This window comes from Macrobrachium rosenbergii, chromosome 30, assembly GCF_040412425.1.
Source record: "Macrobrachium rosenbergii isolate ZJJX-2024 chromosome 30, ASM4041242v1, whole genome shotgun sequence".
Taxonomy (NCBI): Eukaryota; Metazoa; Arthropoda; class Malacostraca; order Decapoda; family Palaemonidae; genus Macrobrachium; species Macrobrachium rosenbergii.
Genome location: NC_089770.1, coordinates 10,876,001 through 10,894,782, shown reverse-complemented (window position 1 = coordinate 10,894,782; position 18,782 = coordinate 10,876,001). Strand labels below are relative to the sequence as shown.

At 37.9% G+C, this 18,782-nt stretch overlaps 1 protein-coding gene and 2 pseudogenes across 1 annotated transcript; all 3 read left to right on the top strand.

The window, feature by feature from the left end:
- Positions 1–5,784: 5,784 nt before the first annotated feature.
- LOC136854741 (uncharacterized) lies at positions 5,785–7,236 on the top strand (annotated as a pseudogene).
- A 3,513-nt stretch (positions 7,237–10,749) lies between these two features.
- On the top strand, positions 10,750–11,922 carry LOC136854740 (uncharacterized; annotated as a pseudogene).
- Positions 11,923–14,966: 3,044 nt separating this feature from the next.
- Positions 14,967–16,541, top strand: LOC136854739 (uncharacterized). Its single transcript, XM_067131327.1, has 5 exons — positions 14,967–14,984; positions 15,311–15,460; positions 15,648–15,818; positions 15,959–16,169; positions 16,291–16,541. Exons 1-5 carry the CDS (start codon positions 14,967–14,969, stop codon positions 16,458–16,460), a joined length of 720 nt encoding a protein of 239 aa, XP_066987428.1. The 3' UTR covers positions 16,461–16,541.
- Positions 16,542–18,782: the final 2,241 nt, after the last annotated feature.

Sequence of the window (18,782 nt, the reverse complement as noted above, 5' to 3'; positions counted from 1 at the left end):
AGTATAAACATTGATCTATTTACTAACTGAAAGAACGTTTATTTATTTAATAATTGGAAAAAAGTTTAAGTCAAATTAAGTCTAAGGAGCACAAAAGGGAAAAATACGACATAGCTATATAATAAAGGAGAAAAAAGATCTCTGACGCCTGGTACTGTGACATTGTGGCGTCTGAACAGAACGAAAATGCTGGCACAGCAAAACGAGTAGCACGCACTAACTAAGGAATACTTTAAAAATAACCTAAAATCACTTCCTGGTTAAAGTAAGCTCTGTGTCTTGTTGTACACAACAATAAAAATTATTATTCTCATTGAGATGAGCTTAAACATCTGTATATGCATTTGTACACTTGTGTAATTAAAACTTAGATGAATGAAAATCAAAGATTCAGAGATGAAATTCTTCACTGTATTTGAGAAATAAATATTATAAGTTACAAATAAATAATATATCCTAAAAACAATAAATATCTCATAAATATAAAATGACAATGAAGCACCCAAAATTGGTGTATGCTTATCTGAAGCACTCTTATCTCTTTAATAAAAGAAATTACTTCTTTCCTTGTGAGCTTCTTTACTGTCATCAATATGGCTTGTGCGAAGGAAATTTTGGATGAATTGGCTTCTTAGGAATAGAGTTTTGTTTCAACTGATGTTTCGGGAAGATGCTGACGTCAGCACAATTGACGAACGTCTCCTGGGGTCCACAACCATTGGCACCTGATCCGTCTGGACAGGTTCCCCAAGTGTTGCCTGAAACAGTGAAGAGAGAGACAGAGATCAGATGCTGTGAAGTCTTACAAATAAAACAGACTTATTCAGTTCCTTTGTTCAAGTCCAAAAAGACTTCTTCTGAAGGAGGAGGAGGACCTACCGACGACCCAAGTCCACTGCAGGACGCAGTGGCTGCAGGAGAGACGGTCGGGCAGCTGGACGTGGACGGTGTGGCTGCCCCTGACGTCGCCCTCCAAGTAATACCTCGAACCAGATCCGTCGGCCATCTGCAGGAGCTGTTTGTCGAGGCACCTCTGCGAGTCTTCCGCTGCAGGGTTCTCGTTGTTGCACAGACGGAACTCGTACCAACCCTGAACGGTACGAGACGTGATGGAGTTTTAGTATTAGAAGAAGTCAGTAATGAACTGTACCTTCTATAATCAATTTCCTTTCAGCTTTTAATTGGAATTCTTAAAAATAATGAAGATATACAAAGGTATTAAATACAGACCTTGTGGTTGGCCGAAAGGTGGATGGTGACCGGTACGACCTGACCCTCTGTGTAGTTGGCAGTGATGACCCCTCGACCGAATCGACCTCCTCGTTCGTGGGGTCGAGGCTGAGGTAGACTCCAGTCGTCCCCACAGACGCCGCATCGCCCGCCGTTCGAGAAATGCATTTTCTGAAAGAATACCTTTTGAGTATTTGCCCTCAATAGCAAAGATGACATTCTTTGGTGAGAACTACAATTAAAAACAACATCCCAGTCTGCAGATTTCAAAGAGAAATGTATTTACGAATCTGTGTTCATAATAATCCTAAATCTCTTATAAAAGTGAAATACTTATATTTTATGGAGCATTCATTACCTCTCGACCTCCGCAGAAGAGCTCGTTGTCTCCGTAATTGGGAGCAGTGTCGAATCCAAACCTCCATGCGGAATTACGGGCGGCAGGTGACGTCATGTACCCATGCCCTTTGACTGACGGGTAGAAAAACGCCCACGACAGGAGCATCATCTGTGGAAAGGCATCACTTTGGTTAAAGCATTTCGATATGACAAGCTGATATACGAGTATTGTTCAAGACTCGATGTATGTTGATGTTCAAGTTGAACGAATCGCCAAAACAAACCTTGAATGAGCTGAGCATCGTTTGGCTTTTTGTTCGAGTCCAAAACACGAAGAGATTTCGTCTCGATGCTTCTTCTTCTTCTCTTGTGGTTTGTGATTTGATGTCGTCCGAAAGGTTTGATCGTCTTTATATAGGAAAAGGGGAAGAGATTATGACGTCGAATTTATGGAACTTGAGGAAACCGAGCTGCCCAGATTCCTTTTCTCACCTGAAGAAGAGCCTCCATCAATTCTCTCCTCCTCTTCCGGTATTCGTATGGGAGGTGTGGTCCTCCTCGCCTGGCCCTTCTTTTCAGAACCAAAACAAAGGTGCATGACGCTTGGCTGAGAACTAGTTTACCTTTTTTTTTTTTTTTTTAAGTTTGTGTTGAAACCCTTATTAGGAAATTTACTCGATCCGATGATGCATAAGAGTAACCCTCTCTCTCTCTCTCTCTCTCTCTCTCCATTTATGACTTGATTTCGTTTCTCTTTTCTTTTGCTATTTTCGAATAAATTACTCACAGTTAATTCTGCATCACTAGTACTTATTGTAATCTTTATGCTTTTCATGCATATCTGAAATTTATTCCTCGTATTATTTACCTCCCAGTAATTCCCGATACAATAAAAACAAAGAGAATCGTGTCTGCCATTCGAAGCGAAATTCCCATTTTCTTTCTGCCTAAACTAAGATCGATAGAAGTGGGACTTGGCCAAAGCAAGGCTTCAGCATTAAGGCACATTTTGATATATGAAGGATTTGTGGTTTTGTGGATTCTCCTACCAATAATGCATCTCTTTTTCTCTTGGAAATTCTAGAATAAAGCTATGGGCTAATGGTCAGTACTGTATTTGCAGTCAAGTTATTTGTGTTGACAAAAGGAACTCTTCTTCATTCTTGTGCTATACGAAGTATAACACTAAAATTATACAACCTTTTAGCCTCTAGGAGTCTAGGCTGATGGACTGTGGTTATCGTTGCTCTTTTGTTAAAAAGGCCTTATGCCAGCACGGATTCTTGTCCTTCCGAACAAGTAAGGTGGGTGGGTTGTGAGTGGGATGGCCATTGGTAAGACGACATAATTGTATGGTGCTCAACAGATCACACCTTCCCCACAAAAACTGGTCTCTCGTTCAGGTTTATTTCCTTTGTACATCGGTATTTATTTATTTTTCATCTTTTGAGGACGATATACCCTTCTTTCAACCTCACCTCTTATATTATAATGCTGCAAACTCTTCTTTTCATTTTGTGATAATATGTAGATTTAATCAAAACGACAACCCGCACTATAATAGATACCTTTAGGTTAGCCACAAGGTTTCGATGGTGGCAAATATGATTTGACCCTCTGTATGATTGGTTATTGTGACCCCTTGACCCAACCTTCTTTCATGTGCGTAAGGTCAAGTTTGAGGTATACGGTAAATGACCTAATAGGTGCAACATTACAATATATACAATGGGTGGAATACGACGAAAGGAAAATAGGCCCTGTGTAATAATAATAATAATAATAATAATAATAATAATAATAATAAACATTTCAAGATTGTAAGTGTCAGGGTATAAACCTCTTGTAAGCAATGTTCGAAAATTCACTCTTATAAGAACAATTAGCAGTACGCTGACACTGACGCAACTAGATGTTGAGTAGTCTCAATATTCATCCGTCTGTTAACGACAGAAGCCTAACTCTTTACGAACGTCTGATCGAGAGGATAAAATTGATAGCCTACAAGGAATTTTGATGACGCTTTCGTTTTTCCAGCGAATTAGAGGAGAGTTGGCGAGAAATGTTTCAGTACAGCATCGTCGTCATAACAGAATGGCGAAAACTTCTCGCAGGAAGCGTCATGCGTTCGTTATCTGACGCGCTGATGGTAATTCCACGGGGTGCGGCAATGGCGTTGTAATCGTCTGTTTAGTTTGTGTATCTTGCATAAGTCTGTGGTTTACTGACCTCCAGAGGAAGAAGAGCAGAAGGCAGACCGCGCCTCAGTCTCAGTTTCAGCATGACTGCAGAGGACAGGCAATTCCGAAAGGCGAAAAAGAATAACAATAAAAAATCGTGTTTTCTGGTGTATCTGTACCTCACGCATTCCGCCTCTTTCTTGTTTTCGTGCGAGTGACGTAACGCGAGAAGGTGCTGTCGAAGGGAGACTGTAATGCTAGTCTAAGGTATCTTACTTTACTTAATGATAAAGATTTCAGATTTTATATATATATCATATGTGGATGAATGGGTATCCAAAATTTCATGTGGTGAATTCAATAGACAAGGTAATTTTTATAGGTCACAGGGCATGAGGGAATTTAGCCTTGGCCATAACTTTTGAATCATATGGGATAAAGACTTCATACCTAACACGCGAGCCCTAATTTGCCCAGTGTGCAGAGTGAGGTCAAGGTTAAGGCCACATTTTGAGGTCAAGGGTCAAATGTGGGCTATCCACTGGCATAGTTCCACAAATGCATCCCAGGGGATGCCGTGCAGTTGGAACTTCAGAAGTTCAAGCGAAGATACAATGCATTACTACCCTAATGCTGTTCTTCTTGTTTTTTAATAGTTTTATCTATTTATTGATTTTTTCCCCTTTTTGATAAGTGGGATCTCTTCTTTCTGCATTTCCCTTTACTTCCTCTTGCTTCTTTCTTATGAACACCATAATATTCTTTGGAAGCTTGAATTTCAATTCAGTGGCCCCTTTGGTGGGCTTGTTCCATATGAATAGGTTTCATCTACTGAATAATAATAATAATAATAAAAATAATAATAATAATAATAATAATAATAATAATAATAATAATAATAATAACAACAATAATAATAATAATAATAATAATGATAATAATAATAAAGGATGGCTGTATTATGCGAATTTATCTACAGCCATCCTTTTTAAAAAGACCTGTTTAAAAGTGGGTCTATTCCTTTAATAATAATAATAATTAAGTTTTTTTGTATCTATGTCTTTATCTGTTTGATCGTTGATGTGTGCACTTGATTTTTGTTCATTTTTATAAGTGTTTTAATTTATGAATATTACTAGTATCTTTAAACTTCTGTACCATTGGGTGGATGACGTCACCCGCGGTTCTGCAGTCCTCCTGGAGGTTAGGTTATGGAATGGCCAGTAATAACTCTGGAAAACCTATTTTTGAGTTACACATTAGCACATAAACGCAACATATACATACTATATATTATATATATATATATATATATATATATATATATATATATATATATATATATATATATATATATATATATATGTATATATATGTGTGTGTGTGTGTGTGTGTGCTGTGTGTGTATGTATGTGTATATGTATATATATATATATATATATATATATATATATATATATATATATATATATATATATATATATATATATATATACATATAGGGATAGATTAGATTGATAGATATTGCACCATACATGTTTTCCCCTGAGAAATCTTGTCTCCAGATGGTGTTAGCCTTTTGATTATCGGAAAGAATTTGGGATGAAGTTGTATCCTACGAGACTTGACTAACTCTCATGTTTACAACTCACTATCCAAATCAGAAGCAAAGTTATTGTTAATACAATACACCTAATACTCTGCAGCTCACTCGGGAATCGATCCGCGGACCTCTCACTGATGAGGAACGCGTCCCAACCATTAGACTACACGAAGAGAAAAAAGGCAGATAAACAGAGGTAATGTTATGCTTACGTAACAGCGAATAAAAATCATTTCCCGTTCGTAAATTCAACGAAAACTAAAAAGAACAAAGAATGCACTTATTTCGGTCATCTCATGAATGAATCACCGTCTTGCAACTTTGTTTTGGTTCTGGAAAAGAGGGCCAGACGTTGGACCACACCTCCCATACGAATACCGGAAGAGGAGGAGAGGATTGATGGAGACTCTTCTTCAGGTGAGAGAAGGAATCTGGGCAGCTCGGTTTCCTCAGGTTCCATAAATTCGACGTCATAATCTCTTCCCCTTTTCCTATATAAAGACGATCAAACCTTTCGGACGACATCAAATCACAAACCACAAGAGAAGAAGAAGAAGCATCGAGACGAAATCTCCTCGTGTTTTGGACTCGAACAAAAAGCCAAACGATGCTCAGCTTATTCAAGGTTTATTTTGGCCATTCGTTCAGTTTAAACATCAACATACATCTGGTCTTGAACTATCTCATATATCAGCTTATTATATCGACATGCTTTAACCAAAGTGATGCCTTTCCACAGATGATGGTCCTGTCGTGGGCGTTTTTCTACCCGTCAGTCAAAGGGCATGGGTACATGACGTCCCCTGCCGCCCGTAATTCCGCCTGGAGGTTTGGATTCGACACTGCTCCCAATTACGGAGACAACGAGCTCTTCTGCGGAGGTCGAGAGGTAATGGATGCTCCATAAAATATAAATATTTCACTTTTATAAGAGATTTGGGATCGATAGGAACGCAAATGCATAAATACATTTCTCTTTGAAATCTGCAGATTGGGATTTTGTTTTTAATTGTAGTTCTCATCAAAGAATGTCATCTTTGCTATTGAGGGCAAATACTCAAAAGGTATTCTTTCAGAAAATGCATTTCTCGAACGGCGGGCGATGCGGCGTCTGTGGGGACGACTGGAGTCTACCTCAGCCTCGACCCCACGAACGAGGAGGTCGATTCGGTCGAGGGGTCATCACTGCCAACTACACGGAGGGTCAGGTCGTACCTGTCACCATCCACCTTTCAGCCAACCACAAGGTCTGTATTTAATACCTTTGTATATCTTCATAATTTTTAAGAATTCCAATTAAAAGCTGAAAGGAAATTGATTATAGAAGGTACAGCTCATTACTGACTTCTTCTAATGCTTAAACTCCATCACGTCTCGTACCGTTCAGGGTTGGTACGAGTTCCGTCTGTGCAACAACGAGAACCCTGCAGCGGAAGACTCGCAGAGTGCTCCGACAAGCAGCTCCTGCAGATGGCCGACGGATCTGGTTCGAGGTAATACTTGAGGAGCGACGTCAGGGGCAGCCACACGGTCCACGTCCAGCTGCCCGACCGTCTTCGTGCAGCCACTGCCTCCTGCAGTGGACTTGGGTCGTCGGTAGGTCCTCCTCCTCCTTCAGGATAAGTCTTTTGGACTTGAACAAAGAAACTGAATAAGTCTGTTTTATTTGTAAGACTTCACAGCATCTGATCTCTGTCTCTCTCTTCACTGTTTCAGGAACTCTTGGGAACCTGTCCAGATGGATCAGGTGCCAATGGTTGTGGACCCCAGGAGACGTTCGTCAATTGTGCTGACGTCAGCATCTTCCCAAAACATCAGCGGAACCAAAACTCTATTCCTAAGAAGCCAATTCATCCAAAATTTCCTTCGCACAAGCCATATTGATGACAGCAAAGAAGTTCACAAGGAAAGAAGTAATTTCTTTGATTAAAGAGATAAGAGTGCTTCAGAGAAGCATAAACCAATATTGGGTGCTTCATTGTGATTTTATATTTATGAGATATTTATTGTTTCTATTATATATTATTTATTTGTAACTTATAATATTTATTTCTCAAATACAGTGAAGAATTTCATCTCTGAATCTTTAATTTCCCTTCATCGATAGTTTTAGGAGACAAATGCACAAATACATATACGGATGTTTAACCCCTTTCAAAGAGAATAATAATTTTTATATTTGTTGTCTACAACAAGGCACAGAGCGTGCTTTAACCTGGAAGTGATTTTAGGCTTTTGTAAAGTATTCCTTAGTTAGTGCGTGCTACTCGTTTTGCTGTTCCAGCATTTTCGCTCTGGTGAGGCGCGCCAATGCCACTGTGCCAGGCGTCAGAGATCTTTTTCTCCTTTATTGTAGAACTGTGTCATATTTTTCCCTTCTGCGCTCTTTGGGTTTAATTTGACATAAAGTTTTTCCAATTATTATATATAAAATAAATGTTCTTTCAGTTAGTAAATAGATAAATATTTATTCTTTTATTTCTTGCCTCTTCTTCCTCACTGTGGAATGTGGGAGCTTGATTTTACGGGCTGTTCTAAGAAATAACAGCCTTTGCTGGCATAAGGCCTAGCTAAATGAACAAGAATGAAGCATTTTTAACTTGGTGATTGAGAGTGTGTTTACCTCATAAGTAATAGCCCTTTGTTGACCGGGTTGGTTGAGCTTCAGACCGTCATTCGATGGGCCAGGTTCGATTCCCGCCGCCGGCTGTTGAAGAGTTAGAAATTTATTTCTGGTGATAGAAATTCATTTCTCGCCATAATGGTTCGGATTCCACAATAAGCTGTAGGTCCCGTTGTAACCAATTGGTTCTTAGCCACGTAAAATAAAATCCTTCGTCCAGCACTAGGAGGCTGTTAATCAGCTCAGTGGTCTGGGTAAAACTAAGCTATACTTACTTTTTACCTCATAAGTAATAATAATAATAATAATAATAATAATAATAATAATAATAATAATAATAATAATAATAATAATAATAATACTTTTCTGTTTACATTGTAAGAACACCTGTGCCTTCTCTTAAAGGCTTGAATACTTTCTAATAATAATAATAATAATAATAATAATAATAATAATAATAATAATAATAATAATAATAATAATAATAATAAAAGCAAATATTTCAAGACTGTAGAGTCAGTGCATAAGCCTCTTGTAAGCAATGTCTGAAAATCCACTCATAAAAGAAAATTCACTCTTAGCAGTACACTGACATTGACGCATCTAGATGTTAAATAGTCTCAATGTTCATCCGTCTCTTAACGACGGATCCTAACTCTCCGCAAACGTCTTATCGCGAGGATAAATAGCCTACACGGAATTTTGACGCCGTTTTCGTTTTTCCAACGAATTAGGGAGAGTTGGCGAGAAATGTTTCATTACAGCATCGTCGTCATAACAGAATGACGTAAATTTCTCGCAGGAAGCGTCATGCGTTCGTTGTCTGCCGCGCTGATGATAATTCCACGGGGTGCGACAATGGCGCTGTAATCACCTTTATTCATTTCCGTGTATCTTGCATAAGTCTGGTTTACTGACCTCCAGAGGAAGAAGAGCAAAAGGCAAACTGCGCCTCAGTCTCAATTTCAGGATGACTGCAGAGGACAGGCAATTCTGAAAGGCAAAAAGAATCAAAATAAAAATCGTATTTTCTTGTGTCTCTGTACCTCACGCAATCCGCCTCTTTCTCGATTTCGTGCGAGTGACGTAACGCAAGCAGGTACTGTCGAAGGGAGACTGTAATGCTACTCTAAGGTATCTTACTTTATTTAATGATAAAGACTTCAGATTTCATATATATATCATCTGTGGATGACGGGTATCCAACATTTCATATGGTGAATTCAACAGACAAGGTCATTTTTATAGGTCAGAGGGCATTATGAATTTAACCTTAGCCATAACTTTTTGAATCATAAGTGATAAAGGCGATAATTAACATGCATACCCTAATTTGGTCAGTGTGCAGAGTGAGGTCAAGGTTAAAAGCCACATTTTGAGGTCAAAGGGTTAAATGTGGGCTATCCACTGGCATTGTAACACAAATACATCCAGGGGATGTCGTGCAGTTGGAACTTCTGAAGTTCAAGGATGATGCCATTTACTACCCATAAAGCTATTCTTCTTTTGTGTTAATGCATTTTTATCTATTTATTCATTTTGCTATTTATTTATTTATTTATTTTTTGATAAGTGGGATCTCTTCTTTCTTATTTCCTTTACTTCCTCTTTGCTTCTTTCTTATGAACACCATAATATTCTTTGGAAGCTTGAATTTCAATTCAGTGGCCTTTTCAGTGGCCCTGGGCTTGTTCCATATGAATGGGTTTCATCTACTGAATAATAATAATAATAATAATAATAATAATAATAATAATAATAATAATAATAATAATAATGTTAAAATAGGATGTCTGTATTGTGCGAATTTATCTATAAGATAAATTCGCATAATACAGCCATCCTTTTTAATAAGACCTGTTTCAAAGTGGGTCTATTCCCTTAATAATAATAATAATAATTATTATTTTTGTATCTATGTCTTTGTCTGTTTAATAGTTGATTTGTGCATCTGATTCTTGTTCATGTTTATCATCTTTATAAGTGTTTTAATTTATGTGAATTACGAATATCTTTAAACTTTTGAACCATTGGTTGGATGACGTCACCAGCAGTTCTGCAGTCCTCTTGGAGGTTAAGTTATGGAATGACCCATAGTTACTTTGGCAAACCTGTTGTAGTTACACGAGTCCAGTTTTACTGTTACACACATTATCACATAAACACACACATATATATACTGTACTGTATATATCATATATATGTGTCTGTGTGTGCATATATATATGTGTGTATGTATATGTATATATATATATATATATATATGCTTACGTAACAGCGAATAAAAATCATTTCCCGTTCTTAAATTCAACGAAAACTAAAAAGAACAAAGAATGCACTCATTTTGGTCATCTCATGAATGAATTGACGTCTTGCAACTTTGTTTTGGTTCTGGAAAAGAGGGCCAGACGTTGGACCACACCTCCCATACGAATACCGGAAGAGGAGGAGAGGATTGATGGAGGCTCTTCTTCAGGTGAGAGAAGGAATCTGGGCAGCTCGGTTTCCTCAGGTTCCATAAATTCGACGTCATAATCTCTTCCCCTTTTCCTATATAAAGACGATCAAACCTTTCGGACGACATCAAATCACAAACCACAAGAGAAGAAGAAGAAGCATCGAGACGAAATCTCCTCGTGTTTTGGACTCGAACAAAAAGCCAAACGATGCTCAGCTTATTCAAGGTTTATTTTGGCCATTCGTTCAGTTTAAACATCAACATACATCTGGTCTTAAACTATCTCATATATCAGCTTATTATATCGACATGCTTTAACCAAAGTGATGCCTTTCCACAGATGATGGTCCTGTCGTGGGCGTTTTTCTACCCGTCAGTCAAAGGGCATGGGTACATGACGTCCCCTGCCGCCCGTAATTCCGCCTGGAGGTTTGGATTCGACACTGCTCCCAATTACGGAGACAACGAGCTCTTCTGCGGAGGTCGAGAGGTAATGGATGCTCCAAAAATATAAATATTTCACTTTATAAGAGATTTGGGATCAATAGGAACGCAAATGCATAAATACATTTCTCTTTGAAATCTGCAGATTGGGATTTTGTTTTAATTGTAGTTCTCATCAAAGAATGTCATCTTTGTTATTGAGGCAAATACTCAAAGGTATTCTTTTCAGAAAATGCATCTCTCGAACGGCGGGCGATGCGGCGTCTGTGGGGACGACTGGAGTCTACCTCCAGCCTCGACCCCACGAAAGAGGAGGTCGATTCGGTCGAGGGTCATCACTGCCAACTACACGGAGGGTCAGGTCGTACCTGTCACCATCCACCTTTCAGCCAACCACAAGGTCTGTATCTAATACCTTTGTATATCTTCATAATTTTTAAGAATTCCAATTAAAAGCTGAAAGGAAATTGATTATAGAAGGTACAGCTCATTACTAACTTCTTCTAATGCTTAAACTCCATCACGTCTCGTACCATTCAGGGCTGGTACGAGTTCCGTCTGTGCAACAACGAGAACCCTGCAGCGGAAGACTCGCAGAGTGCCTCGACAAGCAGCTCCCTGCAGATGGCCGACGGATCTGGTTCGAGGTACTGCGGGAGGGCGACGTCAGGGGCAGCCACACGGTCCACGTCCAGCTGCCCGACCGTCTCTCCTGCAGCCACTGCCTCCTGTAGTGGACTTGGGTCGTCGGTAGGTCCTCCTCCTCCTCCTTCAGAAGAAGTCTTTTGGACCCTGGAACAAAGAAACTGAATAAGTCTGTTTTATTTGTAAGACTTCACAGCATCTGATCTCTGTCTCTCTCTTCACTGTTTCAGGGAACTCTTGGGGAACCTGTCCAGATGGATCAGGTGCTAATGGTTGTGGACCCCAGGAGACGTTCGTCAATTGTGCTGACGTCAGCATCTTCCCAAAACACCAGCGGAACCAAAACTCTATTCCTAAGAAGCCAATTCATCCAAAATTTCCTTCGCACAAGCCATATTGATGACAGCAAAGAAACTGACAAGGAAAGAAGCAGTTTCTTTGATTAAAGAGATAAGAGTGCTTCAGAGAAGCATAAACCAATATTGGATGCTTCATTGTGATTTTATATTTATGAGATATTTATTGTTTCTATTATATATTATTTATTTGTAACTTATAATATTTATTTCTCAAATACAGTGAAGAATTTCATCCCTGAATCTTTAATTTCCCTTCATCGATAGTTTTAGGAGACAAATGCACAAATACATATACGGATGTTTAACCCCTTTCAAAGAGAATAATAATTTTTATATTTGTTGTCTACAACAAGGCACAGAGCGTGCTTTAACCTGGAAATGATTTTAGGTTTTTGTCAAGTATTCCTTAGTTAGTGCGTGCTACTCGTTTTGCTGTTCCAGCATTTTCGTTCTGGTGAGGCGCCGTGATGCCACAGTGCCAGGCGTCAGAGATCTTTTTTCTTTCTCCTTTATTGTATAACTGTGTCATATTTTTCCCTTCTGCGCTCTTTGGGTTTAATTTGACTTAAAGTTTTTCCAATTATTATATAAAAAATAAATGTTCTTTCAGTTAGTAAATAAATAAATATTTATACTTTTATTTCTTGCTTCTTCTTCCTCACTGTGGAAGGTGGGAACTTGATTTTATGGGCTGTTCTAAGAAATAACAGCCTTTGCTGGCATAGGGCCTAGCTAAATGAACAAGAATGAAGCATTTTACCTTGGTGATTGGGAATGTGTTTACCTCATAAATAATAATAATAATAATAATAATAATAATAATAATAATCGGTCACTGTTCTGTTTACAATTGTCAGAACACCTGTGTCTTCTCTTAAAGGCTTGAATACTTTCTAATAATAATAATAATAATAATAATAATAATAATAATAATAATAATAATAATAATAATAATAATAATAATAATAATAATAAAATAATAATAATAATAAAAGCAAATATTTCAAGACTGTAATTCAGTGCATAAGCCTCTTGTAAGCAATGTCTGAAAATCCACTCTTAAAAGAGCAATTATCAGTACACTGACATTGACGCAACTAGGTGTTAAATAGTCTGTTAACGACAGAAGCCTAACTCTTTACGAACGTCTGATCGGGAGGATGAAATTAGTAGCCTACGCGGAATTTTGACGACGTTTTCGTTTTTCCAGCGAATTAGAGGATCGTTAGGGAGAAATGTTCCAATACAGCATCCCCGTCATAACAGAATGACGTAAATTTCTCGCAGGAAGCGTCATGCGATCGTTGTCTGCCGCGCTGATGATAATTCCACGGGGTGCGGCAATGGCGCTGTAATCGCCTTACTTAGTCCGTGTATCTTGCATAAGTATGTGGTTTACTGACCTCCAGAGGAAGAAGAGCTGAAGGCAGGCTGCGCCTCAGTCTCAATTTCAGGATGACTGCAGAGGACAGGCAATTCCGAAAGGCAAAAAAGAATCAAAATAAAAAATCGTATTTTCTTGTGTCTCTGTACCTCACGCAATCCGCCTCTTTCTTGTTTTCGTGCCAGTGACGTAACGCAAGCAGGTACTGTCGAAGGAAGACTTTAATGCTACTCTAAGGTATCTTACTTTATTTAATGATAAAGACTTCAGATTTCATATATATATCATCTGTGGATGATGGGTATCCAACATTTCATATGGTGAATTCAACAGACAAGGTCATTTTTATAGGTCAGAGGGCATTAAGGAATTTAACCTTAGCCATAACTTTTGAATCATAAGTGATAAAGGCTTGATAATTAACATGCATACCCTAATTTGGTCAGTGTGCAGAGTGAGGTCAAGGTTAAGGCCACATTTTGAGGTCAAGGGTTAAATGTGGGCTCTCCACTGGCATTGTTCCACAAATACATCCCAGGGGATGTCGTGCAGTTGGAACTTCTGAAGTTCAAGCGATGATGCCATGCATTACTACCCTTATGCTATTCTTCTTTTGTGTTAATGCATTTTTATCTATTAATTCATTTGCTATTTATTTATTTATTTATTTTTTGATAAGTGGGATCTCTTCTTTCTTTATTTCCCTTTACTTCCTCTTGCTTCTTTCTTATGAACACCATAATATTCTTTGGAAGCTTGAATTTCAGTTCAAACACCATAATATTCTTTGGAAGCTTGAATTTCAATTCAGTGGCCCCTTTGGTGGGCTGGTTCCATATGAATGGGTTTCATCTACTGAATAATAATAATAATAATAATAATAATAATAATAATAATAATAATAATAATAATAATAATAATAATAATAATAATAATGTTAAAAAGGATGTCTAATATTGATGGAATTTATCTATAAGATAAATTCGCATATTACAGCCATCCTTTTTAATAAGACCTGTTTCAAAGTGGGTCTATTCCCTTAATAATAATAATAGTTTTTTTTGTATCTATGTCTTTGTCTGTTTAATAGTTGATTTGTGCATCTGATTCTTGTTCATGTTTATCATATTTATTAGTGTTTTAATTTATGTGAATTACGAATATCTTTAAACTTTTGAACCATTGGGTGGATGACGTCACCAGCAGTTCTGCAGTCCTCTTGGAGGTTACGTTATGGAATGACCCATAGTTACTTTGGCAAACCTGTTGTAGTTACACGAGTCCAGTTTTACTGTTACACATTATCACATAAACACACACATATATATACTGTACTGTATATATATCATATATATGTGTCTGTGTGTGCATATATATATGTGTATGTATATGTATATATATATATATATATATATATATATATATATATATATATATATATATATATATATATATATATATATATATATATATATATATATATATGCTTACTAACTCTCATGTAAACACAAATCAGCAAAGAATAAAAATCATTTCCCGTTCTTAAATTCAACGAAAACTAAAAAGAACAAAGAATGCACTCATTTTGGTCATCTCATGAATGAATTGACGTCTTGCAACTTTGTTTTGGTTCTGGAAAAAGAGGGCCAGACGTTGGACCACACACTCCAATACGAATACCGGAAGAGGAGGAGAGGATTGATGGAGGCTCTTCTTCAGGTGAGAGAAAGGAATCTGGGCAGCTCGGTTTCCTCAGGTTCCATAAATTCGACGTCATAATCTCTTCCCCTTTTTCCTATATAAAGACGATCAAACCTTTCGGACGACATCAAATCACAAACCACAAGAGAAGAAGAAGAAGCATCGAGGCGAAATCTCTTCGTGTTTTGGACTCGAACAAAAAACCAAACGATGCTCAGCTCATTCAAGGTTTGTTTCGACGATTCGTTCAGTTTGATACATCAACATAAATCGAGTCTTGAACTATACTCATATATCAGCTTATTATATCGATTTGCTTTAACCAAAGTGATGCCTTTCCACAGATGATGGTCCTGTCGTGGGCGTTTTTCTACCCGTCAGTCAAAGGGCATGGGTACATGACGTCCCCTGCCGCCCGTAATTCCGCCTGGAGGTTTGGATTCGACACTGCTCCCAATTACGGAGACAACGAGCTCTTCTGCGGAGGTCGAGAGGTAATGAATGCTCCATAAAATATAAGTATTTCACTTTTATAAGAGATTTGGGATTATTATGAACACAGATTCATAAACATATTTCTCTTCGAAATCTGCAGACTGGGATTTTGTTTTTAATTGTAATTCTCATCAAAGAATGTCATCTTTGCTATTAAGGGCAAATACTCAAAAGGTATTCTTCCAGAAAATGCATTTCTCGAACGGCGGGCGATGCGGCGTCTGTGGGGACGACTGGAGTCTACCTCAGCCTCGACCCCACGAAAGAGGAGGTCGATTCGGTCGAGGGGTCATCACCGCCAACTACACGGAGGGTCAGGTCGTACCTGTCACCATCCACCTTTCGGCCAACCACAAGGTCTGTATTTAATACTTTTGTATATCTTCAGAATTTTTAAAAATTCCAATTAAAAGCTGAAAGGAAATTGATTATAGAAGGTACAATTCATTGCTGACTTCTTCTAATGCTTAAACTCCATCACGTCTCGTACCGTTCAGGGCTGGTACGAGTTCCGTCTGTGCAACAACGAGAACCCTGCAGCGGAAGACTCGCAGAGGTGCCTCGACAAACAGCTCCTGCAGATGGCCGACGGATCTGGTTCGAGGTACTACTTGGAGGGCGACGTCAGGGGCAGCCACACGGTCCACGTCCAGCTGCCCGACCGTCTCTCGTGCAGCCACTGCCTCCTGCAGTGGACTTGGGTCGTCGGTAGGTCCTCCTCCTCCTTCAGGATAAGTCTTTTTGGACTTGAACAAAGAAACTGAATAAGTCTGTTTTATTTGTAAGACTTCACAGCATCTGATCTCTGTCTCTCTCTTCACTGTTTCAGGGAACTCTTGGGGAACCTGTCCAGATGGATCAGGTGCCAATGGTTGTGGACCCCAGGAGACGTTCGTCAATTGTGCTGACGTCAGCATCTTCCCAAAACATCAGCGGAACCAAAACTCTATTCCTAAGAAGCCAATTCATCCAAAATTTCCTTCGCACAAGCCATATTGATGACAGCAAAGAAGCTCACAAGGAAAGAAGTAATTTCTTTGATTAAAGAGATAAGAGTGCTTCAGAGAAGCATACACCAATATTGGGTGCTTCATTGTGATTTTATATTTATGAGATATTTATTGTTTTTAGTATATATTATTTATTTGTAACTTATAATATTTATTTCTCAAATACAGTGAAGAATTTCATCCCTGAATCTTTAATTTCCCTTCATCGATAGTTTTAGGAGACAAATGCACAAATACATATACGGATGTTTAACCCCCCTTTCAAGAGAATAATAATTTTTATATTTGTTGTCTACAACAAGGCACAGAGCGTGCTTTAACCTGGAAATGATTTTAGGTTTTTGTAAAGTATTCTTTAGTTAGTGCGTGCTACTCGTTTTGCTGTTCCAGCATTTTCGTTCTGGTGAGGCGCCGTGATGCCACAGTGCCAGGCGTCAGAGATCTTTTTCTTTCTCCTTAATTGTATAACTGTGTCATATTTTTCCCTTCTGCGCTCTTTGGGCTTAATTTAACTTAAAGTTTTTCCAATTATGAAATAAATAAATGTTCTTTCAGTTAGTAAATAAATAAATATTTATACTTTTATTTGTTGCTTCTTCTTCCTCACTGTGGAAGGTGGGAGCTTGATTTTACGGGCTGTTCTAAGAAATAACAGCCTTTGCTGGCATAAGGCCTAGCTAAATGAACAAAAATGAAGTATTTTTACTGGGTGATTGAGAACGTGTTTACCTCATAAGTAATAATAATAATAATAATAATAATAATAATAATAATAATAATAATAATGATAATAATAATAATAAAAGCAGACATTTCAAGACTGTAAAGTCAGTGCATAAGCCTCTTGTAAGCAATGTCTGAAAATACACTCTTAAAAGAACAATTAGCAGTACACTGACATTGACGCAACTAGATGTTAAATAGTCTCAATATTCATCCGTCTGTTAACGACAGAAGCCTAACTATTTACGAACATCTTTTGACTGCGTTTTCGTTTTTCCAGCGAATTAGAGGAGAGTTAGCGAGAAATGTTTCATTACAGCATCGTCGTCATAACAGAATGACGTAAATTCCTCGCAGGAAGCGTCATGCATTCGTTATCTGACGCGCTGATGATAATTCCACGGGGTGCGGCAATGGCGCTGTAATCACCTTCTTTAGTTCGTGTATCTTGCATAAGTCTGTGGTTTACTGACCTCCAGAGGAAGAAGAGCAAAAGGCAGACTGCGCCTCAGTCTCAATTTCAGGATGACTGCAGAGGACAGGCAATTCCGAAAGGCAAAAAAAGAATCAAAATAAAAAATCGTATTTTCTTGTGTCTCTGTACCTCACGCAATCCGTCTCTTTCTTGTTTTCGTGCGAGTGACGTAACGCAAGCAGGTACTGTCGAAGGGAGGCTGTAATGCTACTCTAAGGTATCTTACCTTATTTAATGATAAAGACTTCAGATTTCATATATATATCATCTGTGGATGACGGGTATCCAACATTTCATATGGTGAATTCAACAGACAAGGTCATTTTTATAGGTCAGAGGGCATTAAGGAATTTAACCTTAGCCATAACTTTTGAATCATATGTGATAAAGGCTTGATAATTAACATGCATACCCTAATTTGGTCAGTGTGCAGAGTGAGGTCAAGGTTAAGGCCACATTTTGAGGTCAAGGGTTAAATGTGGGCTATCCACTGGCATTGTTCCACAAATACATCCCAGGGGATGTCGTGCAGTTGGAACTTCTGAAGTTCAAGCGATGATGCCATGCATTCCCTTATGCTATTCTTCTTTTGTGTTAATGCATTTTTATCTATTTATTCATTTGCTATTTATTTATTTATTTTTTGATAAGTGGGATCTCTTCTTTCTGTATTTCTCTTTACTTCCTCTTGCCTCTTTCTTATGAACACCATAATATTCTTTGGAAGCTTGAATTTCAGTTCAAACACCATAATATTCTTTGGAAGCTTGAATTTCAATTCAGGCCCCTTTGGTGGGCTGGTTCCATATGAATGGGTTTCATCTACTGAATAATTAATAATAATAATAATAATAATAATAATAATAATAATAATAATAATAATAATAATAATAATAATGTTAAAAAGGATGTCTGTATTGTTCTTCTTATCTATAAGATAAATTCATATTTTAAAGTTTTGAACATTTGGTAGATGACATCCTTTTAATAAGACCTGTTTCAAAGTGGGTCTATTCCTTAATAATAATAATAATAATAATAATAATAATAATTTTTTTGTATCTATGTCTTTGTCTGTTTAATAGTTGATTTGTGCATCTGATTCTTGTTCAT

Excerpts from the sequence above, each read along its gene's own strand:
- LOC136854739 (XM_067131327.1), top strand. Across the intron at positions 15,461-15,647 it reads TCTTCTGCGGAGGTCGAGAG|AAAATGCATTTCTCGAACGG; the intron begins GTAATGAATGCT and ends GTATTCTTCCAG. Across the intron at positions 15,819-15,958 it reads ACCTTTCGGCCAACCACAAG|GGCTGGTACGAGTTCCGTCT; the intron begins GTCTGTATTTAA and ends CGTACCGTTCAG.